The 27,008-nt window shown below is 40.8% G+C and overlaps 2 protein-coding genes across 2 annotated transcripts; one reads left to right on the top strand and one right to left on the bottom strand.

Annotated features, from left to right (window-relative positions):
• Nucleotides 1-545: 545 nt before the first annotated feature.
• On the top strand, nt 546-2,687 carry epgn (epithelial mitogen homolog (mouse)). Its single transcript, XM_072681188.1, has 5 exons — nt 546-676; nt 957-1,055; nt 1,223-1,334; nt 1,602-1,754; nt 2,034-2,687. The coding sequence occupies exons 1-5, from the start codon at nt 643-645 to the stop codon at nt 2,086-2,088; spliced, it is 453 nt and encodes a 150-aa protein (XP_072537289.1). The 5' UTR covers nt 546-642; the 3' UTR covers nt 2,089-2,687.
• Nucleotides 2,688-3,290: 603 nt separating this feature from the next.
• On the bottom strand, nt 3,291-12,950 carry LOC140557846 (adhesion G-protein coupled receptor F1). The gene is made up of 9 exons (XM_072682639.1): nt 12,796-12,950; nt 11,168-11,377; nt 9,465-9,613; nt 8,190-8,387; nt 7,887-8,075; nt 7,493-7,671; nt 6,427-6,597; nt 4,908-6,284; nt 3,291-3,389 (listed from the first exon to the last, which is right to left on the bottom strand). The coding sequence occupies exons 1-9, from the start codon at nt 12,948-12,950 to the stop codon at nt 3,291-3,293; spliced, it is 2,727 nt and encodes a 908-aa protein (XP_072538740.1).
• Nucleotides 12,951-27,008: the final 14,058 nt, after the last annotated feature.

The following is a 27,008-nucleotide window of genomic DNA, read 5'->3' as shown; positions in this document are numbered from 1 at the left end:
ATTGGAAGACCTTCTGCTCCAAGCTGCTGTTTTTCTCCAGTCTGTTTCACCCTGAAAGTCTGAGCATAAATGAGCTGCAGTTTGAGCTTTGAGCAGATGGATCTCGGTGCTTGGTGGAGGGCAGGAGGGAGTGTGCGCTGTTCAGGGTTTCACTGAGAGGACAGAAGATAACCCTCCATTATCCCAAACCTCATTACCATGGCAGCAGCAGCGGTGGAGAGGCTGAAGTGTTTTTCAGGTGTAATTAAAGCATAACAGAGACCGACACAAAGGAGCGAACACAACCAATGTGTGTGTGTGTGTGTGTGTATGTGTGTGTGTGTGTGTGTGTGTGTGTATATGTGATAAAGCATGTGGGGAATGAGGGCCTGCTGGAACAGCTGAAGGCAAATAGTTTTCCTTCAAAAGAAAGTGTGTGTGTGTGTGTGTGTGTGTGTGTGTGTGTTCTGAGCACGCTGAGGCTTGTGTGGAGTTCAGCATCCAGCAGGAATTAGACCCTAATCAGCTGACTCTGTGGGCCCTTGTTCTGATTGGATGGGGTGTGTGACGCACAGTAGAGATGCTAACACACACCATAAATGAAGAGGAGACTTCACAGAAGTTTCAGAGGAACGTCCAGAGGAACGTCCAGAAGAGGAGAGAATGCTCCAGTGTGTGGAGAAGATCCAGCAGCATGGTGAGTTCATCATCATACTTCAGCATCAGGACTAAACCTCAGCTTACTGTAGCCCTGTTGGAGTTAGGACCAGTGAGATGATCTGACTCATTTATTCAGGATTCACACTCTGTGTCGTTTTCCCAAATAATCCCAGAATTCCCAGACTGAAACATTGTGTTACTTCACTATCACAGAAGAGTTGACTGAAGTTCAGGTTGATGTTAGAGGAAAAGAGGAGGTGAGGATTCAGTGTGAGGTTCTACAGGCCTGTCTTTTTAATACAACTCTTCTCCTCCAGCTGTTCCTGCTCTCGTCGCAGTGTTACTGCTCTACTGTACCACAGCAGAACCTGCAGCACCAGCCAATTTCACACACACCCCAGAGCTCCTCACACACAGTGAGTACTGTAGCATCACACTGTTACTGCCAGTGTAACTGCCTGTTACTATCTGTGTGATTGATTAGCATAGATGATGCGAGATAATGTGATGGAGAGCTGTGAGGAGACTCAGATTCAGAAACTGATGTATGTGTGTGTGTGTGTTTGTGTGTGTGTGTGTGTAGGTGAGGAGCCCCGAGTTTTGGCTATGCAGCGTCCCTGTGGTCCTGAACATGAGGGATATTGTGTGAACGGCAAATGCTCTTACACACATGACCTGAGCACGCCCACCTGCATGTGAGACATATTTCTACAGAGTTAAATACCGTTAAATATCAGAATCCATAGTGGACACTGGATAATTCATAGTGGACAATGCAATATTTGTCCTGGGTTTTGTGTAATTCAGATTGGATACTGAATTATTCACAGTGGTCACCTATACATTCATAATGGCAATGGTACCATAAATAGATTTATAGTATATGACTGAATAAGATGTTACTTTTAGTTTTTAATGAAGTGAAAAACTGTGAAGTGAAATGAATGTTCATGATCTCTCAGGTGTGACCCAACATTCTCAGGTCCTCGCTGTGAGCATGTTCTGCTGACCACCCTGGGTTTGTCACAGCCAGAGGAAATCATTGGGATCACCTGTGGAGTTCTGCTGCTGCTGGGCTGCATTGCTGTCCTTCTCTGCTTTAGCTATAAGAGAAGGTAATCCAGCCTGATGGCTCAGACCCTACTGACCAGCACCAATAATGCTCAACACCTTACTGACCAGCAGCACGTTCAATACCGACTAACCCCCCCCCCCCCAATTAAATACTGATTAAACACACCTTTAGAAAAACACACCTATTTATCACATCATTACCTGAAAGTTCTCTTAGACCTTAGTGCTTAATCGTTTTGACAACACTGCATCATTTTTAATATGATTTTAATATTCTTTAATAAATTTCAGATCTGAATAATTTCTGTTCTTCTTCTCAGGTGCTGGAGATCACCATCGTTAAAGAAAGGCCAGGAGAGCTCACTACAGGTTTAACAATGTTCCTTGTTCAACAGCATCACTCCAGCAATAGTCCTCGCCTAACAGCTCCCCCTAGTGACAGTCAGAGATCCTGACTCAAACTGCATTCTGGTTCAGATCCAGTCGTAGTCTTCATATCCAGTTACTGGTTATCTGGTGACATGTAACGCGAGGACACCTGCCTGTACATCCATCAGAACCAGATCTGAAGGGCTTTCGGTGTTTGATGTAATTTATTTTCCATCTCATTATAAAAGACAGGCCTAATCAGAGAAATGTGGATCTGAATGGAATCATTTAGAATCTGGATCAACATCTGAAACTGAATTTTAAGGTTGGTTTTGTTTGATACAGTTTTCATATGAAAAAATTCTGTTTTTCTATTAATTCACATAAGTTCACAGATCCAAAATAATCCCATTCAGATTCACATCTCTACTGGCTGGATTCTTCCTCAATAATAATAACCATAACAAACAGAAATTGTATTAGAGACTTTATTAAAGAAAAAAGAAGAAAAGAGATATTTCAAACAGTTTTAGTTTTTTTTCATCCGAGTACTGAATGTATCGTTTGTGCACATTAAATATTTATTATTTGAAATGTATTCAGTAAGTTATGACCTAATGTATTTGTATATGATAATTATTTATCAAATTCATTTTTCAATAAAGTCCCTTTTGAAGTGCTTGGGTGTTGCAGTGAGTCTGATCACAACATGTGTGTGTGTGTGTAATGAACAGTAATATTTATTACACATTAATAATAATTTTTAAAAAAATGCCCAAATGTCCCAAAAGTACAAGAGAATATTTAGACTGAAAACAGAAGAACTGCTTCTTCAGTTCAGAGAAATAAACCGAGTGAAGTGGGAGGAGGAGAAACTCCTCTGTGTCTGAAAAACATTAAATATCACATTAAAATAAATCCAAAACAAAACATGGTAAAACTCTGTAATGGATTTTACTTACAGTGGTGCCTTACCTGAAAAGTATGTTTATATAACCCCAGTGGAGCCGGTTCTGTTGGAGCTGCTCACTGTCCCTGTAGAGCTCTGCAGTTAAACACATTTGAATGGGTTAATGTTTAAAATGCAGTAAAGGAACACAGACAGCGATAGAACACAGAGGAGGGACTCACATATGTTCCACTGGACCTCAGCCTGCGCAATTTCTGTCTGATAGATTTAGAAATCTGCAGAAGAACATGATTTAACATCAAACCAGCACCTCAAACCACCACCATATGCAGTAAAACAACATTAGCACACCAACCTTCCTATCAAACAGGGTTCCCAGCACTGCTACGAAGAACCCCTGAGATACACAATCAAATAAGTACAGGTTAGACAGGGTTCCTTTACAAGATCCTTTATCTGCTTGTCAAAGATGTATGTCTACATATAGACTAAACAAATCCACTAGTGAGTGCTGTGGGCAGCAGAGATTGAAGTACAGCAAAAGTAAACAGTAGAAGAGCAAGAAGAGTAGAACTCAAACTCTGTGCTGGGCAGTGAGTGGTCTGTATGGGCTACATGTAGCAGGGGTCTGTGCTGGGCAGTGAGTGGTCTGTATGGGCTACATGTAGTGGGGGTCTGTGCTGGGCAGTGAGTGGTCTGTATGGGCTACATGTAGTGGGGGTCTGTGCTGGGCAGTGAGTAGTCTGTATGGGCTACATGTAGTGGGGGTCTGTGCTGGGCAGTGAGTGGTCTGTATGGGCTACATGTAGTGGGGGTCTGTGCTGGGCAGTGAGTAGTCTGTATGGGCTACATGTAGTGGGGGTCTGTGCTGGGCAGTGAGTGGTCTGTATGGGCTACATGTAGTGGGGGTCTGTGCTGGGCAGTGAGTGGTGTGTATGGGCTACATGTAGTGGGGGTCTGTACTGGGCAGTGAGTGGTCTGTATGGGCTACATGTAGTGGGGGTCTGTGCTGGGCAGTGAGTGGTGTGTATGGGCTACATGTAGTGGGGGTCTGTGCTGGGCAGTGAGTGGTCTGTATGGGCTACACGTAGTGGGTGTCGGAGCTGGGCAGTGAGCGGTCTGTATGTGCTACATGTAGTGAGGGTCTGTGCTGGGCAGTGAGCGGTCTGTATGTGCTACATGTAGTGGGGACTGTGCTGGGCAGTGAGTGGTCTGTATGGGCTACATGTAGTGGGGTCTGTGCTGGGCAGTGAGCGGTCTGTATGGGCTACATGTAGTGGGGGTCTGTGCTGGGCAGTGAGTGGTCTATATGGGCTCAACACCTCACTGACCAGCAGCACATTCAGTACCGACTAACCCCCCCCCCCCCCCCGATTAAATACTGATTAAACACACCTTTAGAAAAACACACCTATTCATCACATCATTACCTGAAAGTTCTCTTAGACCTTAGTGCTTAATCGTTTTGACAACACTGCATCATTGAGACCCTTTCTCACTGTATGAGAAAGGGACAAGTAATGTTCAGACATTGAGGAGGGGGCAAAGTTTTTGGTGGATTTGATAGGGTTCTTGAAATTTAAAAGCCTATCCATCAAAACCTGGGAGATATAGAATATAAAAGTGAATTTAGCACCCCTATTGGTTTCTGTATTTGTTTATGATCTATCTGTTTATTTTGAACACTGCCTTTGGATTCAGTGACATTCTTACTTTGTACTGTAATGCCTGAGGCTGAAACTAGTACCTCCCTTCTCAAACCCCTGTCCCTTTTAGCTACTAACAAAACAGTTATTTTAATTATCTTGTAAAAAATGATTCATAATCCAACTTCTAATATACACATACACACACACACACACACAAGTACACACACATACGTCATACTACTTGTAAAGCATGCTAGAGTGTCTACCTGGAATGAGTTTAGGATGCCAAACAGGTAGTGCAGTGGTTCACTTTCAGGCTTGATCATGATGCCCAGGCCGAGCCCCCAGGTTATGCCAAAAACAGGGGTTAAAACGACCACAAATCGAGCGATGACGGCCATGGCATTCTTCTCATCTGAGGTTCTTTCTCCCACTTTTTTCTTTAGCATTTTAACCAGGACCACAATCATGACCAAAAAGTTAATAAAGACTATGAACAGGGCTGGAACAGCAAAGGCAAGCAGAGCTCTAGACTCGTCCCAGTTCAACCAGCATGCACTTTTCTTCGCAATGTACTTTTCCCCTCCAACTGTTGATGCCACAGTGGTGACAGCGATGATGAGCGGAGCTCCGTATCCCACACTGAAGGAAATTGCCATCATGGAAGTCTTGGACATGCTTGAGAAAACCACTGTGACACTGTACAGCAGCAGGAGGGCAGACACCAGCATCCAAAAGAAAAGAGCCAGGTAGAAGAAGTGGGTGAAGAATGCTGCTGCGCTACATAGGCTTATTGATACAGTATCTGCCTTTGCAATGGCCGCCCCAAAAATAAAGCAGATGTTGGCAATAAGAAGGGACACAGCAATGTTGACCAAGGAGATGTGTCGTAGATTTAACATCGGACTTCTGGTCGAGGAGCTTTTGGTGATTGGTTTCCAGAAGATGGCTTCGATGATGAGGAACACCACCAAGCTTACCACGGACACACCAACACCCACATAGGTGATTGTGGACAAGGGGACGAAGTTCACGATGGAGGGAGACATCAGTATAGAAAATGATGTGGTGTGATTACATTCACACGTCACAATTCCTTGGACATCTGTCTTCTTCTTGCAGCCAAATGAGTCCCATCCTCCTATAGTGTTATAAAGATTAAAGTTCCAGAAAACACACTCTGGATTTGCCAGTTTGTCTGTAGTATTGAGTTTTTTGAAGCTCAGGGTGGCGTTGTTGATGCTTTGGTTCCGACTGGGGGAGACCAGAACGATGATTGCATTAATGGTGTTTTTTAAGGTATCATTCACACTTTCATTTCTCGATGGCAGAATTATATTCAGGCTGAAAAATGCCAAGGTAGTGATTGTGAGGTTTTTAGTTAGCGTGGTGTTGGAGATGAATATCGTAGCCGAATCATTCCCGAATGTCTGACTGAAAGGCTGATCAGTGATGGTGGTCTTTCTGAATTCGGTGCTGTTGGTTTTAAAATCAGGGATGTCTTTTGATACACTTTTAACAATATATTCCAGAGATTTCAGGAGTAAAGAACTGTTTCCTTGGCTGACACTTTCAACATTTAACGTAGCCCATGTAGTCTGTGTTTGATTAGATGAAATGATGTCCACTGTTTCTAGGAAATTCTAAAGGGAAAAAAAGGAATGAAAACAAACCTTCATTGAAGCAACAAAACTCTAAAACTAATCTTGAAACACTGACACAGATAATCAACTTTATTAACCAGAGTTTCCAACTACAAACATGTGGCTGTTTAGTTTTACTCACCTTAATGACACCTTGATCAACCTCAATATTCTGTGAAGCATTTGCGATAGTGTTCAGTAAGGTTATGATAGTTGCGACGTTGCCTGTGGAATTGGACACCTCGTCGACATGTTGTTTGGTAATTTCTGTCACCTTTTCCACAAACAGTTTCACATTGTTCATATCCAAACTCTTCAAAGACAAAAAAAGAAAGACGTTCAATAAAACGTTCAGAAAAGGCAGTGAAAGGCAGTTTGGGAGTGTGTCCTCCCTCACCACCCAAACATGTTCTACTAATGTTCCTTATGGGAACAGGGTTTGCTTTGATTGGGCTTTGGGGTCCTTACCTCAGGTAGTGGGCATCCTGCTATTATCTGCTGTTCAAGTTTATTTGCTTACTGTCAGTAGGTTTATCAGCATCATCATCATCATCTAAGTCTAAGCATTGGTGGTTTAGAGGTTAAATTCTCACCTGCCATGCGGAAGACCCAGGTCTAATTCCCGGCCAATGCAAAGATTGCCAGCTTTCAAAATGGTGCAATTTACAGGCTATTTGGGGCAGTGGTGGATCAGCGGTTATAGCACCAGACTATTGAACACAGGGGGGTATCGAACCCACAACAGCAAAGCGACAGCACCAGCTCAACAGCAAAAGCAAAGCCCTTCACCCTCTCTACTCCTCAGGCACTGCAGCAATGGCTTCCCACTGCTGCGTGTTCTGAATCTTTTAAATCATATGGTTAAACTTTCTCATCCCCATAATCCCCCTCACACCCATCTGCTGTCATTTTATTGATGCAAAGTCATCAGTTGTGTCCTCACATCCATGAAACTTCATGGCCCTCAGACACTCCTGGGACAGTCTGAGGTGGGCTTTGATGAGTTCACTAAGATTACATAATATTTACAGTGACACCCTGCATAGAACGCCTGCATTCCAACTGTGTGAACCATTCAGCAGTACTGTTCCAGATAGCTAGCTAACTAATGTTAGCAAACTGAAGTTGTGTTTGCTATGTTCTTAAAGATGTTCTTTCCATTTTCCTCTAAACCTTCTCTCATAATCGTCAGTTAACAGTAGATTCACCTGAGATTCCTGTTTCAGTGTTTCAAAAACTCGAAGGACGCAGTTGTTGAGGATAACTTTCCAGGTTCCACTTGAATTACACTCTCCTGTTTTACTGCCCACTTCATCCATCTCACATGATCCAGTAGCTTTGTCGCCCTCTGTACCAAGCCCAAACTCCATATTGTAACACGTTATAGCTGCAGAGAGAGCAAACACAACATGATACCATGATGGAGATTGAAATAAATGTAATTAGACTATATTAGTTCAGAATATTTTAGATTAAATTACATTGAGTAAGATTACATGAGACTACATTAGATGAGGCTAATTAGAGGCTGCATTAGTCTAGATGAGATTAGATAACCCTAGGCTAGATTTGATAGAATAGTAGAATAATTGCTGCACTTACGCTGGTTGGGGGACAAATCTGCAAGTGGAGCTTTAGAGATCTTCACGTTTATTGTGTTTGAACTGTACAAGAACCTGCTTAACTTTGTATTGGTAAGACTGCAGACAAAGTCCATGTCTGATCCACACTCCCCCTGGTACGGGTACTGGATGCACTTTTGCTGTGAGAGAACAGGCGTGGAGGCCGTTGCTGTAATGGTAAAAAGGAAGTCTCAGTCAGAACTGTCAGAATGATAAAGGAACAATTGAGGAACTGATTGAGAAACTGTGGTAATACACAGCAGGTGATGAAGTGAGAACTTACTCGAAGCAACAACTTTAATGCCTTGATTCAGCTGAATGTCATAATGCTCGTACACACAGCAGCTGAGCTTAACATGGTTTGAACACCTGTAAGTCCTGCTGGGAGTCGTTTGAATGCTGGGGTACTGCTCGATGTAGTTTATGTCCTCCCACAGAATATTCAGCCCGCTGCTGGTAGTGTACCAGCATTCATAACGACCTACAGGAGGAAACCAGATCAGCAGTGTTAGAGTCCTCACAGCGCCAAAAAATGACATCTCAGTGTTTACCATTTCTCAATCTGAGATTGTTGTCTGAATATTATCTGATTATTTAACGCATTTTCAGACTTTATTAGGAAGAATATGCTACGCCACGCTCAGACAGACTTTACCCTGATTTTCCTTTTCCATTTCCAACAAACGTTCATGTATTCCATCTCAGGAATTCCATTACAAGTGACTGACGGTGTGGGCGGATTGGTTATGTAGGGAAAGTGAGTCCAGAGTAACCCCAGACCCCCTGATATTTTCAAGCAAACTTCAAGCTTAATTTTAAACTCACCCCCAACCACACCATCCAATCTACACTTCAGTTCCAAGTACACCTTCTCCCCAGTGTTATGTCAGTTTTGGAATATTAACAACGGTACAGTAACATGAACATCAGTACAGGAATGGTAATTAGATGATTCGGTGTGCTGTATAATAAGGACAGAGCTCACCATTATCCGCGGTGGAGGTAATCTTTACTATCAGAGTTTGTTGAACGTCTCCTGAAAACTGGTAGTGTGAATTCGACTGCAACTCTGTTCCCTTTAATTTCCATTTAATTGTCCCCAGAACCTGCTGGCCTGAATTGCAGTTCAGTGTCATGTCTTCTTCCGGATACACTGTCTGACCTGGCCCCAACATTTGATTCTCTGTAAACCAGATAAACGTGATGAAGCTGATGTTTCACACAGTAAATATATGATTACAATTATTAATACAGTTATTAACAGTTGTTACGTTACTAATACTTATTAACACAGTTATATAGTTATAGTTATATATAGTTATTAATACTGTGCTACAGAAGGCTAAACATGATCAGTTTTAAACTACACAGTCCTAAAACTGTATCAAAACACACACCTCCCAACACAATGTGTCAAAAATAATGCCTTAAAATACTGTATATAAAACTGTGGAGTTCAGCAGAGTCATTAACATTCTTAAAATATTCATATTATACGAACATCCGCTGGGCAGTAAAAATGTAAAGTGTAAAACTGATTGAAGGGGGTTAGTTTTACTGCTCTGAGCCACTGAGTCTGGCATGGGCGAAAGGCCAGTGTCCCGCAGGTTGGTCACGACGTCTGCGTTTGCGTCCACCAGAGTGCCGTCTTTACTGTCGGCTGTGGAAGCCAGTTTAACTATGAAATCCACAATCACACTCCCTGACCTACAGACACACACACGCACTCATCAGTAGCTGAACGTAAATCTGAAACACAAGATTTGAGCATTAAAAACTCAGTACCTGAATCCCGTCACAGTTACAGAGAGGAATCCGGGAACACCTTTGTAACTCTTCTTAAGCTGAATTCAAAGAAACATCATTAAACCTCTATTACAGAGTCTGTTTCCCAAACAGGGACTAAGCTTAATCTAAGACTATATTTTCCTAGCAGTAGAGAATCGCAGTTATGCTTCACAGTCTGGGACTAGCCTTAATCCCTGTAAAGGAACTCAGGTCTAAATGCCTTAATCAGATCAGCAAATCAAAATTAAAAGCAATTTTAAAATATTGTTTTATTTAAAAATTTATTTCAGGAGCTCCATGAAGTTTTTTGTTGCATTTTTCCCCTGCATGTTCCCAGTTTCTGCTTTTACATTCAAACTCTAACCCTAACCCTAACCAGTAAAACCAGGGAAAAAAAAAACAATCATGAAAGTCCAGACCCTGTTTCTCTCCTGAAGGAAATTCATCCTCTAAATCAAACCTGCTGTGCCTCCAAACCCCAACTAATCCCAAACTAATCCCAAACTGTGTCTAAAACTCAACTAAACCCCAAATGAAACCAAAACTAAACCCCAAACTCTAAAAGCCGCTTCTAGATAGTAGGGTCTGAATGGAGTCATTAGTCATTGTATTATAGTCTTTATTATATTAGAATTATATTTTACATTAATGATAAACTGGCTGTGAGATGTTTTGTCTAAAGTGGACCTTTTTAAGACCCAGCTCAGAGCGTGAACACACTGGCTGAAAGTGTGCTGTAGGTCAAAACCGTGTTATCTTACCGCACTTTCAACTTTACTTCTTAACTCTTCATATTTAGGACTGCTTGGATTTTGCAGGCTTACGTCAAAGGTTTCATCTAGATGTAAGGACATTGAGATGGATTCTGATGAGGTACAAGGAGAATACACTGTAAGTCCACCTGAGTCACACAAATATCCATACAACACAGATCAATGTGTCTATACAAGTCACATCAGTCAGATTAACCGTTCAGTCAGATCAATTGGTCAGACCTATCAGATATATTGTTAGAGCCATTTTTGTATTTTAATTGAAAATGTATATTGTAAATATGTATTTTATTCTTTGTTAATACTTGTAGGTTTGTATTTGGGTAACAGAATTTAGGAATGTTGCTATAATGTGAAGCAATTAAATTGGCTGCTGAGTTTAGTAAAAAAGTGTGATGATGCATAAAAGGCAGTAAAAGCCTCAAGCCTAGGTGTAATTTAGTCAGGAATTCATCTTTTGTTTTGTATGATTTTAAGTTCCTCAAACCTCAAAAGTGTTGGGTGTAAAAGAACTTTAAGGTTCAAGGCTAGTGAGTCAGGATGCTGCACTCACATCTATCATTCAGTCAGATCTATAAATCAATCAGATCTATCGTTTAGTCAGATCTTTTAGTCAAATCTATCAAACAGACAGATCTATAATATCTATCAATCGTTTAGAAAGACTACTGTTTACACTGTGTATAATGTGGCAACTCACCTGGTTGTGTAGCTGCTGTTGTAGTTGTCGTTGTAATTACAATTATTGGTGTAGTTGTTGATATAGTTGCTGTTGGCGTTGTTGGTGTAGAGGTTGATATTGTAGTTTTCTGCACTGAATTTATAGTTGTTGGTGTAGTTGTTGTTGGTACTGCAGTAGTAGTTGTACTTGGTTTTGTAATTGCTGGTACTATAGTTGGGGTTGTTGGTTCTGTAATGGTTGATGTAGTTAATATTATAGTTGTTGGTACTGGAGTTGTTGGCACAGTTGATGCAGTTGTCAGTACTGTAGTTGTTAGTGGTATAGTTGTTGGTACTGTAGTTGTAGGGTTATTTGCTGGTGTAGTTAATGTAGTTGCTGGAGTTGTTAGTGTAGTTGTAGTTCCTTGGGTAGTTTTTTGTAGTGTAGTTGTTGGTGTAGGTGTTGGTACTGTAGCTGATGTAGTTGCAGAAGTAGTTGTTACTTTAGGTGTTGGTGTAGTTACTGAAGTAGTTGTCGGTACTGTAGTTGATGGTGTAGTTGTTACTGTAGTTGATGGTGTAGTTGTTACTGTAGTTGCTGGCACTGTAGTTGCTGGTGAAGTGGCTGGAGTAGTTGTTACTGTAGTTGATGGTATAGTTGGGTTTGTGGGTGTAGTTGTTGGTGTAGTTGTTGGTAAATTAGTTTTATCTGATGAAAGAAAGCAGCTCAAAATTTGCTCAAACAAAAAAACACATCTTCAGCAGTGAGGCAGTATTTACTGTCTGTCTGGATGTCAGCTGTGCTGGCTACAGTAAGGAAAGACAGCACTTAGGTTCTTACCCTCTTAGAACTTGATATGCTGTTAAGTAGCAGTCATAGTGCTGCTATCAATAGTCCACAAACCATATAAACCATATAGTCCATATAATTTTTCCCCTTTATGTTCATTTTTGATTCTGGCTGATTTTAGACCTTAAGTCCTACTGAGTTTGATCAGCCATTGGTTGTGTTACACATTTTCATACTAGATGACCAAAAGTATGTGAACAGCCCCGAGCCATGTCAGAGGAAGAAATGTTCAAGGAGCTTAATGGATTCTGTGCTTTTGAAAAGAGATGTGATGAGAGAATGTCTGAACTGAGTTGAAAAAACACTTACTATAGCACTGCACATCCAATCACCTGCTTTCTTATTAACACACTAACACTACACCTCCATTCACTAAAAGGGGACACTTTAAAGGATGGGGGTGATGGACCCAGGAGCAGATTTCCTGGTTTATTTATTTGTGTTAAGCAGGGATATAAATAAACAATGGGCAATAAGGAAGGTAAAAAATGATCTGGTGTGTTTTGCTTAATGTGCTGGAAGCTGCAACCCACTGAACCAAATGGCAGTGTGTTACCACTGTGAAAAGATGTGGAAAAACTACTCCAAGAAGTGGTGGGGAAAGAGGTGGGAACGGCAAACAGAGACACACAAAATGGCATTTTTAAACAAAGGGAGACAATAAACAACAGAGATCAACACAGAACCACCCTTAGTCTCGGTGCTAAGAATAAGGCTGCAACTAAAATGCTTGTTTATTGAAATTAATCAGCTTAAAGGCAGCGAGCTGAGCCCCCGTGCTTTACACCTAGACTTTCTCTCCTTAATAAAGACTTAACTTTTTCTCTTTTTCCTTCTCTTTACTGACAGGGGAGGTCATAGGTACAGAGGCAGACTTGCTGGCCACAGTGGAACGATGGTGCACTGCATCTCTTATGTTCAGCAGTGCATCCTCTGGCTTCAGTAACTGCCAGGAGGGAGGTTTTCGCCTCATGTGGTGGCATGGTCGAACATAATGTTCAGCTGCTGGGACCCCTGCTTCTCTAAGGGCAGTAACAGGAGCTGTCACAGAACTGAAATTCTGCAAACCCCAAGAAAAGCTGGAGCAAGGGAGATAGGACATAGACAGTCAATAACTGCCTTAACTTTGGCAGGGTCCATGTGAAGGGCACCCTTAGAGATGATGAATCCCAGAAAGGCCACCGAGTCAGCATGAAACACAGATTTCTACAACTTTATGAACAGGTGGTTTACCTGTCCTATGTGTTCCTCGAGGGACTGACTGTAAATAAAAAGGTTATTGAGTTACACGTATACAAACCTGTATACTACACATATACTACCCTTGGTCTTGGCGCATTCCCAGAGGGCATGAGAAATGCCACATTCCATTCGCCCCCTTTTCTTGCAGATGAGGTGGTAGGCACTGGGCATAAGCCACCCAGATGCATGGGTTAAGGTGCCTCCCCAGAGGACACTGCACAAGCTCTCTGGCAAATGTGGGTAAGACGAATGCACATTTCATAGCTTGGATAGAATGGCGAGCTGGTCATGTGTTGCCAGTTCATCCATAAGCCTTTCATTAAGTCCTTGCTGGAAGATGGCCATCAAGGCCTCCTTATTTCAGCCACTCTCTACAGCTAGGGTTCGGACGTCTACGACTTACTGGGCCACAGAGCGAGAGCTTTGAGAAAGTTCTAGGAGACGCGATTCAGCCTGCCTTCCATCAACAAGGTTGTAAGGTCTGACACATAGCAGCAGCGAATGTATGGCTGGTGGCGTGGTCTGTGGAGTTCTGTTCCCACAGTGCAAGGACCCAAGCCAGGGCATGTCCTGTTAAAAAGGTCACCCTAAAAGCCACCTTTAAACATTTAGTGGGGAACTGAGAAAATTGCAGCAGAACCCCCCTGCATTTGTAAGGTTCTTCAGCATATCTCTCTAGCAGTGCCACCTGGGCATGCCCTCTGTGTGGGATCTTGTCTGAGGGGGAAGTAGAGCCTGGGCAATGAGAGCCTGAGCAGCAGTTGCTGGCTGTCCTTCCTCAGACTCAATTTAATGTGCTGGAAACCAAGTTCGAACTGGCAAACCACTGAACCAAAGGGCAGTGTGTTACCACTGCATTACAGGGAAGGTGTGAAATGATGTGGAAAAAACACTCCAAGAAGTGGTGGGGAAAAGACGGGAATGGCAAACAAAGTTCAACACAAAGCTACCCTTGGACTTCAGAATCAGAATCAGAATCAGAATCTGATTTTTCTTGGGGCTAGGAATAAGGGTGCAACTAAATTGCTTGTTTACAGAAATGAATAAACTTAAAGGCAGTGAGCTGAGCCCTCAGTTCAGCTCACACTTTAAAACCCCACCTAAAGGAAAACTTAAGAAACTTGTTTTCTTTCTTTTTTTGTGCTTTCACTTTTCTTTTCTCTTTACCTGTGTACTGTCTCCCCCTCTACAAAGGTGCAGCACTAAGCCACTGTTTAGGAGAACTTTCATGCAGAGCCCAGCAGGTGTGTCTGACCTTGGCCCTTGCTGGTGACCAGCAGTGTGGACTGAGCCCTTACAGAATTAGGTTCTATTCTGTACTGAGTAAGGCTTATTTGACTCAATAGCTTGTTTGTAATAGTGGAACCCAATCTGAAACATTTAAGCATCTGATTGGTTCTTTGAGTTGGTTATATACAGAAACATTGTTAAAGGACCCTTCAAGTAGTAAGGAAAGCCCCCGGGCCTGACTCAGTCTCTCTATCCACCCTAAAACACTGCTGTGACCAACTAGCTCCAGTGTTTACAGCCATTTTTAACAGATCACTGGAACTCCTGCTTCAAAACCTCCACCATCATTCTAGTTCCCAAGAAATCCACCATCACTGGACTGAATGACTACAGGCATGTCGCCCTGACCTCTGTAGTCATGAACGGCTGATCCTTGCCCACCTGAAGTCCATCACAGACCCCATGCTGGACCCCTTGCAGTTTGCGTACCCAGCAAGCAGGTCTGTCGACGATGTGGTCAACCTGACCCTGCACTTTATCCTGCAACATCTCGACAGCCATGGAAACTATGCTAGGGTTTTGTTTGTGGACTTTAGCTCGGCCTTTAACACTGTTGTGCTGCAGCTTCTTCAGGCCAAACTCTCCCAGCTGTCAGTGCCAGACTCCATGTGTCGGTGGATTGTGGATTTTCTGACAGACAGGAGACAGCAGGTGCGGCTGAGGAAGCACACTTCAGACCTCCGGACACTCAGTACTGGAGTCCCACAGGGTTGTGTTCTTTCACCCCTTCTCTTCAGCCTCTACACTAATGACTGTGTCTCCAAAGATCCAGCTGTAAAGATCCTGAAATTTGCAGATGACTCCACTCTGGTGGGCCTCATAGCCAACGGTGATGAGTCTGCCTACAGAAAGGAAATTGAGCAGCTGGTGTCCTGGTGCAGCAATAACCACCTGCTGCTAAACACAGAAAAGACTGTAGAGATGGTGGTGGACTTCCAACGCAATCCACCCCCCTTCCCCCCCACATCAACAACACTGCAGTATCCATGGTGGAGTCACTCAAGTTCCTGGGCACCACCATCTCCAGAGACTTAAAATGGGAGAAAAACACCATCTCCATCATCAAGAAAGCTCAACAACGAATGTTCTTCTTGAGACAGCTCAAGAAATTCAACCTGCCACAGACCCTGATGATCCAGTTCTACACAGCGGTCATTGAGTCCATTTTCACAGCCTCCATAACTATCTGGTTTGGTTCCTCCACCTCACAAGAAAGAGCCAAACTCCAGCGCATCATCAGGACAGCAGAGAGGATCATTGGATGTAACCTGCCATCACTTCAGCAGATCTACACCAGCAGGGTGAGGAAGCGTGCTGGCAAAATTACATCTGACCCCTCACATCCTGGACACCCCCTCTTCCAAACACTCCCCTCTGGTAGAAGACTGCGGTCCATCAAAACCAGCACAACACGTCATGCTAACAGCTTCTTCCCCAGAGCTGTAGCGCTCCTCAACCACAGTGGACACCTCCCACTGTAAACCTCAAAACATACAACTGAGCTGTACCAAACCGGACTGAACAGCTATTTGCACTCTGCTATTTGCACACCTGTACAAATGTTCTCCTTCTGTAAATATTCAGGTCATCTGTAACTTTCTATATATATTTTTCAACCAAATCTGTTTCACACCTCTCAGCTTCTTCAGCTCTTTATTACCTTTAGTACTTTTTACTTTTTTAATTTATCCCCTGTCCTATTTATTGTTTAGTGTCATTTTCCTTTAGTTTAATACTGTAAATAATCTGTGTTCTGTGTTTTTGTTACTTGTCATACGTGTTGCTCTCACCAAGACAAATTCCTTGTATGTGTAACATACTTGGTGAAATAAAGAGATTTTGATTCTGATTCTGAAGTAGCTTTTTTAGACTGTGGTTTTTATGTCAAAGTAAGTAAGTAAAGTCAGTAGATGTTTCTGCAGAATGGATAAAAAAATTCATTAACTATAATAATTAATTGACTCAAAGTAAGCACAGTTACATCCTTCACGGACTGATATTTCCAAGTAGACTAAGATATTTAGACTGCTGTATTACAACAAACCATGAGCTCTGGTGGAAGATGGTGTTGGTGTAGTGGTGCTTGGAGAAATAGAGGCTGAAGATGCATAGAGGCAAAAGAACCAAAAGTTAAATATGTAATGATGTAATTAGGTAATTATATAATAATATTATATGATGTGATACTGATACATATTCATGATTTTAAATACCATTAGTTGTAGTGAAGAACTGTGTTGAAGTGGAAGATGATGTGTCTGTTACAGTAGATGTTTCTACATATAAAGGAAGAAATGTGAAACAATAAGAGACAGAGTGAATCAGTGTACAAAATATTAATTAGGTCTTATATCTGTGCCGTGGTGATCAGAGTGGATAAAGATAAGAACACAATTCATTTATGTATTAGGTAATCTAATTGACGATTGTTGCACCTGTATAATAATAAAGAAGGAAAAATGATGTTACCTTGTGTTGTAGTCATTGGCTGTGCTTGTGATGTTGTGTCTGCTACAGTAGATGTTTGCGCAGCAGATGTTTGTGCAGCAGATGTTTGTGCAGCAGATATTTGCACAGTAGATGTTTGTGCAGTAGATGTTTGCACAGTAGATATTTGTGCAGTGGATATTTTTGCAGATGTCTGTGCAGTGTTTGTTTCTGTAGTAGATGTTTGTGCTGTAGATGGTTCTGCAGTAGATATTTGTGCTGTAGAAATTTGTGCAGTGGATGTTTCTGCAGATATTTGCAGAGTATATGGGTGTGCAGTAGATGTTTGCACAGTAGATGTTTGAGATATAGGTGATTGCGCAGTAGATGTTAGTGCTGCAGATGTTTGTGCTGTAGATGATTTGGCACTAGATGTTTGAGCTGTAGATGTTTGTGCAGAAAATGTTTGTGCTGTAGAAATTTGTGCAGTGGATGTTTCTGCAGATATTTGCCCAGTAGATGTTTCTGCAGATGTTTCTGCAGATAATTGTCCAATAGATGTTTGTGGTGTAGATGATTTGGCACTAGGTGTTTGAGCTGAAGATATTTGTACAGTATATGTTTGTGGAGTGAATGATTCGGCAGATGTTTGTGCAGTAGGTGTTTCTGCAGTAGTTGTTTCTGCAAATGCTTGTGCAGCAGATGTTTGTGCAGTAGATTTTTGTGGAGTAGATGATTCCGCAGTAGATGATTCTGATGTTTGTGCAGGAGATGTTTGTGTGATAGAAGGTTTCACTGTATAGATAAAATTATTATATACAGTTTTCTCATTCATCCAGAAAACTCATTTAATTACAATATTTATGAATAACCAAAATGGCTTAGCAAGAAACTAGCTGAATCAGCATTTAGTTACCTGTAATGACCAGTTTTGTTGTTGCAGTTGTTGTGTCTGTTACAGTAGATGTTTCTGTAGCACAGACAAAAATACATCCTCATTTGATTAGAAAATCCACAAGGGATTTTAATATTATACTAACATTTGATTTTCTTATATTACCCTGTGAGGCAAAGGTTTATTTACCAAACTATTTATGAAGTTCACCTTTAATCTCTTTGGAAGTTTTTTTCTGGACTCCCTTGTTACCATTCATATTTTCTGTCTCTTTGATTTGTCATAAATTTTTTCTCCTCTGGCCACGTCCAGGGAGGTTGACTACAATCCCATGGATCTTAAATTTCTGAATAATATCTGCAACTATAGTCACGGGCACATCAAGCTGCTTTGTTTTATAACCTTCACCTTTACCATGCTTGTCTATAATTTTCTCTCTAATCTCCTGAGACAACTCTTTCGCTTGCTTCCTCTGGTCCATGTTGAGTGTGGTACACTCCATGTCACCGAACAGCACAGTGACTACCTGTAGCCCTATATATAGGCCCACTGACTGACTACAAGATTGTAGACACCTGTGATGCTAATTAGTGGACACACCATGTCCCTTTGGTCACATTATTTTTAGGGGTACAACTTTTTTGTCCAGACCTGTTGAATGAGTTTACTTTTTTTTGGCGTCGGTAAAGCAGACTAAGATCAAACACATCAAAATGTCACATAATCCATCTTCAATCATTTAAATGCAACACCATGAAGATCTTCATGGAAACTTCACTTTCTCACCAGTTGTGATGTTCAGGGAGTTGATTTGCATTTGATTGCTGATTTTATAAGGATATTCATATCCATGAACTTGACCCTTTAGTCGGTTGATGGCTGCCATATTTGATGTATTCATCTTGATCCCAATTGTGTACCTGAATGATTTCAAGGCTGCTGTAACAGAAGATTAGGACAGGTTGATGGAAACCTTCTTGGTCTGCAAGTCAGAGCTTTACAGACACAACATCAACTACAAGGTAAAATCAATCAATGAAGAATTCATCATTACCAAGCTTCCTTTGGCAAAACTTCTCATCAGGTGGAATAGCAGAGATTATTCCACCAGTGTTCCTTATGTCATTCCAGCCGCCAAGGTTCTGACATTTCTCCAGAGGACAGACATAACCATCCTCACATCTGCATTCAGTTCTACTTGCATTTGACTGACACACTAAGAAGGTAAAGAATATACAGACTCTGATTCTCTTGCTCCACAACATATGAACAAAAAACCTTTTCAAGAACGTTACCTTGAAAATGAGTTTAACATTTCTACCTGTGGTAACATGGAGCCCAGAGATTTTCATTGGTTGGTTGATACTGTAAGGAAATCTATGTTCATGAAGAAGTGCCTTCAGCTGCTGAATGACTTGTTCTCTTGAAGTGTTGAATTTGATATTGATGGAATATTTGAATGGTTTGGAAGGTACTGTAATCAAATTTACAGGAGTTTGCAGAAGAATACTCATCAATTAATTATAATAATAAAAAAAACTATATGAAAATATCAGCAAGACAGAGGTTCTTCACCAAGAGATGGAATGCTTCAGAATAGGCAAAGAAACATAAATCAAACCGCATTCCTTAAAAAAAAGTTTACTCAGTTGCAGGAAATAACTTGAATCTGACAAAAGTAAAAATAAATAAAAATGTTTTGAAAGTTAACCAATGAAAGTTTGACATTTGCTTTTCAACCATGCTTCAACAGAATTATTTGTGAAAATAAACTCATGAAACAGGCCTGGACAGAAATTATGGTACCCTTAACTTAATATTTTGTTGCACAATCTTTTGAGGCAATCACTGCAAATAAATGATTCCTGTAACTGTCAGTGAGACTTCTGCACCTCTCAGCAGGTATTTTGGCCCACTCCTTATGATCAAACTGCTCCAGTTGTCTCAGGTTTGAAGGGTTCCTTTTCCAGATGGCATGTTTCAGCTCCTTCCAAAGATGCTCAATAGGATTCAGGTCAGGGCTCATATGCCACTTCAGAATAGTCCATAGTTTTCCTCTTTGCCATTCTTGGGTGTTTTTTCTGTGTTTTGGGTCATTATCCTGTTGCAAGACCCATGACCTGTGACTGAGACCAAGCTTTCTAACACCGGGCAGCACATTTCTCTCTAGAATCCCTTAATAGTCTTGAGATTTCATTGTACCCTGCACAGATTCAAGACACCCTGTGCCAGATGCAGCAATGCAGACCCAGCACATAACAGAGCCTCCTCCATGTTTCACGGTAGGGACGGTGTTCTTTTCTTGATATGCTTCATTTTTCCATCTGTGAACATAGGGCTGATGTGCCTTGACAAAAAGTTCTTTTTTGTCTCATCTGTCCATAGGACATTCTCCCAGAAGCTTTGGGGCTTGTCAACATGTAGTTTGGCAAATTCCAGTTTGGCTTTTTTATGATTTGTTTTCAATAATGGTGTCCTCCTTGGATGCTCCCATGAAGTCCACTTTGGCTCAAACAACGACGAATGGTGCGATCTGACACTGATGTTCCTTGAGCTTGAAGTTCACTTTTAATCTCTTTAGAAGTTTTTTCTGGGCTCCCTTGTTACCATTCGTATTTTCCGTCTCTTTGATTTGTCATCAATTTTCCTCCTCTGGCCACGTCCAGGGAGGTTGGCTACAGTCCCATGAATCTTAAATTTCTGAATAATATCTGCAACTCTAGTCACGGGAACATTAAGCTGCTTGGAGATGGTCTTATAACCTTCACCTTTACCATGCTTGTCTATAATTTTCTCTCTAATCTCCTGAGACAACTCTTTCGCTTGCTTCCTCTGGTCCATGTTGAGTGTGGTACACACCATGTCACCAAACAGCACAGTGACTACCTGTAGCCCGATATATAGGCCCACTGACTGACTACAAGATTGTAGACACCTGTAATGCTAATTAGTGGACACATCTTGATTTAACATGTCCCTTAGGTCACATTATTTTTAGGGGTACCATCTTTTTTGTCCAGACCTGTTGAATGAGTTTACTTTTTTTTGGTGTCGGTAAAGCAGACTAAGATCAAACACATCAAAATGTCAAATAATCCATCTTCAATCATTTAAATGCAACATCATGAAGATCTTCATGCAAACTTCACTTTCTCACCAGTTGTGATGTTCAGGGAGTTGATTTGCATTTGATTGCTGATTTTATAAGGATATTCATATCCATGAACTTGACCCTTTAGTCGGTTGATGGCTGCCATATTTGATGTATTCATCTTGATCTCAATTGTGTACCTGAATGCTTTCAAGGCTGCTGCAACAGAAAATTAGGACAGGTTGATGGAAACCTTCTTGGTTCGCAAATCAGAGCTTCATAGCACAACATCAACTACAAGGTAAAATCAATCAATGAAGAATTGATCATTACCAAGCTTCCTTTGGCAAAACTTCTCATCAGGTGGAATAGCAGAGATTATTCCACCTGTGTTCCTTATGTCATTCCAGCCGCCAAGGTTCTGACATTTCTCCAGAGGACAGACGTAACCATCCTCACATCTGCATTCAGTTCTACTTGCATTTGACTGACACACTAAGAAGGTAAAGAATATACAGACTCTGATTCTCTTGCTCCACAACATATGAATGTAAAACCTTTTCAAGAATGTTACCTTGAAAATGAGTTTAACATTTCTACCTGTGGTGACATTCAGCCCAGAGATTTTCATTGGTTGGTTGATACTGTAGGGAAATCGATGTTCATGAAGAAGTGCCTTCAGCTGCTGAATGACTTGTTCTCTTGAAGTGTTGAATTTGATATTGATGGAATATTTGAATTGTTTGGAAGGTACTGTAATCAAATTTACAGGAGTTTGCAGAAGAATACTCATCAATTAATTATAATAATAGAAAAAACTATATGAAAATATTAGCAAGACAGAAGTTCTTCACCAAGAGATTGAATGCTTCAGAATAGGCAATGGAACCTTAATCAAACAGCATTCCTTAAATAAAAGTTTACTCAGTTGCAGGACTATTGTATAGATAAATGATTACAGATGTGGAAATACCTCCTCTCCGGTCACAGAACTGCCCCTCGTTTAGAACGGAAGTCACACATCCACAAGGGATATTGCTGTCTCCATCACAGGGTCCATACTTCTTGCACTGTTCCTCTGACCAACCATATTGAGACTCACACTTGCATACTGATTGGCTTGCGTTGGCAAAGCAGACTAAGACCAAACACATCAAAATGTCAAATAATCCATCTTCAATCATTTAAAAGCAACACCATGAAGATCTTCATGGAAACTTCACTTTCTCACCAGTTGTGATGTTCAGGGAGGTGATTTGCATTTGATTGGTGATTTTATAAGGATATTCATATCCATGAACTTGACCCTTTAGTCGGTTGATGGCTGCCATATTTGATGTATTCATCTTGATCCCAATTGTGTACCTGAATGATTTCAAGGCTGCTGCAACAGAAGATTAGGACAGGTTGATGGAAACCTTCTTGGTCTGCAAGTCAGAGCTTTACAGCACAACATAGATAGATAGATAGATAGATAGATAGATAGATAGATAGATAGATAGATCACTTTATTTATCCCACAGGGAAAGTCAGTTTTTACAGCAGCAAAATTAAACAAGAGAGCAGCATGATAGAGGCATAAAAGCGTAAAAAGTGATTGTAGTGCAGTAATAATTACATTAATATAATGTAATATACAGAATGAATTATGTGTAATGTAACAGTGCAGTAACTACATTAATATAATGTAGTGATGTAAGGCATCCTGGGGTATCATTACAGTATAGAGTTTTAAAGTGGCAGTGCAGATGACTACTTTAACATCAACTACAAGGTAAAATCAATCAATGAAGAATTGATCATTACCAAGCTTCCTTTGGCAAAACTTCTCATCAGGTGGAATAGCAGAGATTATTCCACCAGTGTTCCTTATGTCATTCCAGCCGCCAAGGTTCTGACATTTCTCCAGAGGACAGACGTAACCATCCTCACATCTGCATTCAGTTCTACTTGCATTTGACTGACACACTAAGAAGGTAAAGAATATACAGACTCTGATTCTCTTGCTCCACAACATATGAACATAAAACCTTTTCAAGAACGTTACCTTGAAAATGAGTGTAACATTTTTACCTGTGGTGACATTCAGCCCAGAGATTTTCATTGGTTGGTTGATACTGTAGGGAAATCGATGTTCATGAAGAAGTGCCTTCAGCTGCTGAATGACTTGCTCTCTTGAAGTGTTGAATTTGATATTGATGGAATATTTGAAGGGTTTGGAAGGTACTGTAATCAAATTTACAGGAGTTTGCAGAAGAATACTCATCAATGAGTTATTATAATACAAAACAGTCTATGAAAAATATCAGCAAGACAGAAGTTCTTCACCAAGAGATGGAATGCTTCAGAATAGGCAAAGAAACGTTAATTAAACAGAATCCCCTTTAAAAAAAAGTGTACTCAGTTGCAGGACTATTGTATAGATACACACATGGACAAAATTGTTGGTACCCCTTGGTTAATGGAAGAAAACGTGGTCACAGAAATAACTTGAATCTGACAAAAGTAAAAATAAATAAAAATGCTTTGAAAGTTAACCAATGAAAGTTTGACATTGCTTTTCAACCATGCTTCAACAGAATTATTTGTGAAAATAAACTCATGAAACATGCCTGGACAGAAATTATGGTACCCTTAACTTAATATTTTGTTGCACAATCTTTTGAGGCAATCACTGCAATTAAACGATTCCTGTAATTGTCAGTGAGACTTCTGCACCTCTCAGCAGGTATTTTGGCCCACTCCTTATGATCAAACTGCTCCAGTTGTCTCAGATTTGAAGAGTGCCTTTTCCAGATGGCATGTTTCAGCTCCTTCCAAAGATGCTCAATAGGATTTAGGTCAGGGCTCATATGCCACTTCAGAATAGTCCATAGTTTTCCTCTTTGCCATTCTTGGGTGTTTTTGCTGTGTTTTGGGTCATTATCCTGTTGCAAGACCCATGACCTGTGACTGAGACCAAGCTTTCTAACACCGGGCAGCACATTTCTCTCTAGAATCCCTTAATAGTCTTGAGATTTCATTGTACCCTGCACAGATTCAAGACACCCTGTGCCAGATGCAGCAATGCAGCCCCAGCACATAACAGAGCCTCCTCCATGTTTCACAGTAGGGACAGTGTTCTTTTCTTGATATGCTTCATTTTTCTGCCTGTGAACATAGGGCTGATGTGCCTTGGCAAAAAGTTTGGGGCTTGTCAACATGTAGTTTGGCAAATTCCAGTTTGGCTTTTTTATGATTTGTTTTCAATAATGGTGTCCTCCTTGGATGCTCCCATGAAGTCCACTTTGGCTCAAACAACGACGAATGGTGCGATCTGACACTGATGTTCCTTGAGCTTGAAGTTCACTTTTAATCTCTTTAGAAGTTTTTTCTGGGCTCCCTTGTTACCATTCGTATTTTCCGTCTCTTTGATTTGTCATCAATTTTCCTCCTCTGGCCACGTCCAGGGAGGTTGGCTACAGTCCCATGAATCTTAAATTTCTGAATAATATCTGCAACTCTAGTCACGGGAACATTAAGCTGCTTGGAGATGGTCTTATAACCTTCACCTTTACCATGCTTGTCTATAATTTTCTCTCTAATCTCCTGAGACAACTCTTTCGCTTGCTTCCTCTGGTCCATGTTGAGTGTGGTACACACCATGTCACCAAACAGCACAGTGACTACCTGTAGCCCGATATATAGGCCCACTGACTGACTACAAGATTGTAGACACCTGTAATGCTAATTAGTGGACACATCTTGATTTAATATGTCCCTTAGGTCACATTATTTTTAGGGGTACCATCTTTTTTGTCCAGACCTGTTGAATGAGTTTACTTTTTTTTGGTGTCGGTAAAGCAGACTAAGATCAAACACATCAAAATGTCAAATAATCCATCTTCAATCATTTAAATGCAACATCATGAAGATCTTCATGCAAACTTCACTTTCTCACCAGTTGTGATGTTCAGGGAGTTGATTTGCATTTGATTGCTGATTTTATAAGGATATTCATATCCATGAACTTGACCCTTTAGTCGGTTGATGGCTGCCATATTTGATGTATTCATCTTGATCTCAATTGTGTACCTGAATGCTTTCAAGGCTGCTGCAACAGAAAATTAGGACAGGTTGATGGAAACCTTCTTGGTTCGCAAATCAGAGCTTCATAGCACAACATCAACTACAAGGTAAAATCAATCAATGAAGAATTGATCATTACCAAGCTTCCTTTGGCAAAACTTCTCATCAGGTGGAATAGCAGAGATTATTCCACCTGTGTTCCTTATGTCATTCCAGCCGCCAAGGTTCTGACATTTCTCCAGAGGACAGACGTAACCATCCTCACATCTGCATTCAGTTCTACTTGCATTTGACTGACACACTAAGAAGGTAAAGAATATACAGACTCTGATTCTCTTGCTTCACAACATATGAATGTAAAACCTTTTCAAGAATGTTACCTTGAAAATGAGTTTAACATTTCTACCTGTGGTGACATTCAGCCCAGAGATTTTCATTGGTTGGTTGATACTGTAGGGAAATCGATGTTCATGAAGAAGTGCCTTCAGCTGCTGAATGACTTGTTCTCTTGAAGTGTTGAATTTGATATTGATGGAATATTTGAATGGTTTGGAAGGTACTGTAATCAAATTTACAGGAGTTTGCAGAAGAATACTCATCAATTAATTATAATAATAGAAAAAAACTATATGAAAATATCAGCAAGACAGAAGTTCTTCACCAAGAGATTGAATGCTTCAGAATAGGCAATGGAACCTTAATCAAACAGCATTCCTTAAATAAAAGTTTACTCAGTTGCAGGACTATTGTATAGATAAATGATTACAGATGTGGAAATACCTCCTCTCCGGTCACAGAACTGCCCCTCGTTTAGAACGGAAGTCACACATCCACAAGGGATATTGCTGTCTCCATCACAGGGTCCATACTTCTTGCACTGTTCCTCTGACCAACCATATTGAGACTCACACTTGCATACTGATTGGCTTGCGTTGGCAAAGCAGACTAAGACCAAACACATCAAAATGTCAAATAATCCATCTTCAATCATTTAAAAGCAACACCATGAAGATCTTCATGGAAACTTCACTTTCTCACCAGTTGTGATGTTCAGGGAGGTGATTTGCATTTGATTGGTGATTTTATAAGGATATTCATATCCATGAACTTGACCCTTTAGTCGGTTGATGGCTGCCATATTTGATGTATTCATCTTGATCCCAATTGTGTACCTGAATGATTTCAAGGCTGCTGCAACAGAAGATTAGGACAGGTTGATGGAAACCTTCTTGGTCTGCAAGTCAGAGCTTTACAGCACAACATAGATAGATAGATAGATAGATAGATAGATAGATAGATAGATAGATAGATCACTTTATTTATCTCACAGGGAAAGTCAGTTTTTACAGCAGCAAAATCAAACAAGAGAGCAGCATGATAGAGGCATAAAAGCGTAAAAAGTGATTGTAGTGCAGTAATAATTACATTAATATAATGTAATATACAGAATGAATTATGTGTAATGTAACAGTGCAGTAACTACATTAATATAATGTAGTGATGTAAGGCATCCTGGGGTATCATTACAGTATAGAGTTTTAAAGTGGCAGTGCAGATGACTACTTCAACATCAACTACAAGGTAAAATCAATCAATGAAGAATTGATCATTACCAAGCTTCCTTTGGCAAAACTTCTCATCAGGTGGAATAGCAGAGATTATTCCACCAGTGTTCCTTATGTCATACCAGCCGCCAAGGTTCTGACATTTCTCCAGAGGACAGACGTAACCATCCTCACATCTGCATTCAGTTCTACTTGCATTTGACTGACACACTAAGAAGGTAAAGAATATACAGACTCTGATTCTCTTGCTCCACAACATATGAACATAAAACCTTTTCTAGAACGTTACCTTGAAAATGAGTGTAACATTTTTACCTGTGGTGACATTCAGCCCAGAGATTTTCATTGGTTGGTTGATACTGTAGGGAAATCGATGTTCATGAAGAAGTGCCTTCAGCTGCTGAATGACTTGCTCTCTTGAAGTGTTGAATTTGATATTGATGGAATATTTGA

The sequence above is a fragment of the Salminus brasiliensis genome, chromosome 6 (assembly GCF_030463535.1).
Source record: "Salminus brasiliensis chromosome 6, fSalBra1.hap2, whole genome shotgun sequence".
NCBI classification, from domain to species: Eukaryota; Metazoa; Chordata; class Actinopteri; order Characiformes; family Bryconidae; genus Salminus; species Salminus brasiliensis.
This window is presented reverse-complemented; position numbering and strand designations above follow the sequence as displayed.

What these genes read in the sequence shown, in the direction of transcription:
- epgn (XM_072681188.1), top strand. Translation starts at nt 643, where the DNA reads ATGCTCCAGTGTGTGGAGAAGATCCAGCAGCATG. An exon ending in GGAGAAGATCCAGCAGCATG is followed by an intron (nt 677 to 956) that starts GTGAGTTCATCA and finishes CTTCTCCTCCAG; the next exon opens with CTGTTCCTGCTCTCGTCGCA. An exon ending in CCCAGAGCTCCTCACACACA is followed by an intron (nt 1,056 to 1,222) that starts GTGAGTACTGTA and finishes GTGTGTGTGTAG; the next exon opens with GTGAGGAGCCCCGAGTTTTG.
- LOC140557846 (XM_072682639.1), bottom strand. Translation starts at nt 12,950, where the DNA reads ATGAGGCGAAAACCTCCCTCCTGGCAGTTACTGAAGCCAGAGGATGCA. An exon ending in CACTGAAACAGGAATCTCAG is followed by an intron (nt 6,598 to 7,492) that starts GTGAATCTACTG and finishes TTGTCTTTGAAG; the next exon opens with AGTTTGGATATGAACAATGT. An exon ending in GCATCCTAAACTCATTCCAG is followed by an intron (nt 3,390 to 4,907) that starts GTAGACACTCTA and finishes TGTGTATCTCAG; the next exon opens with GGGTTCTTCGTAGCAGTGCT.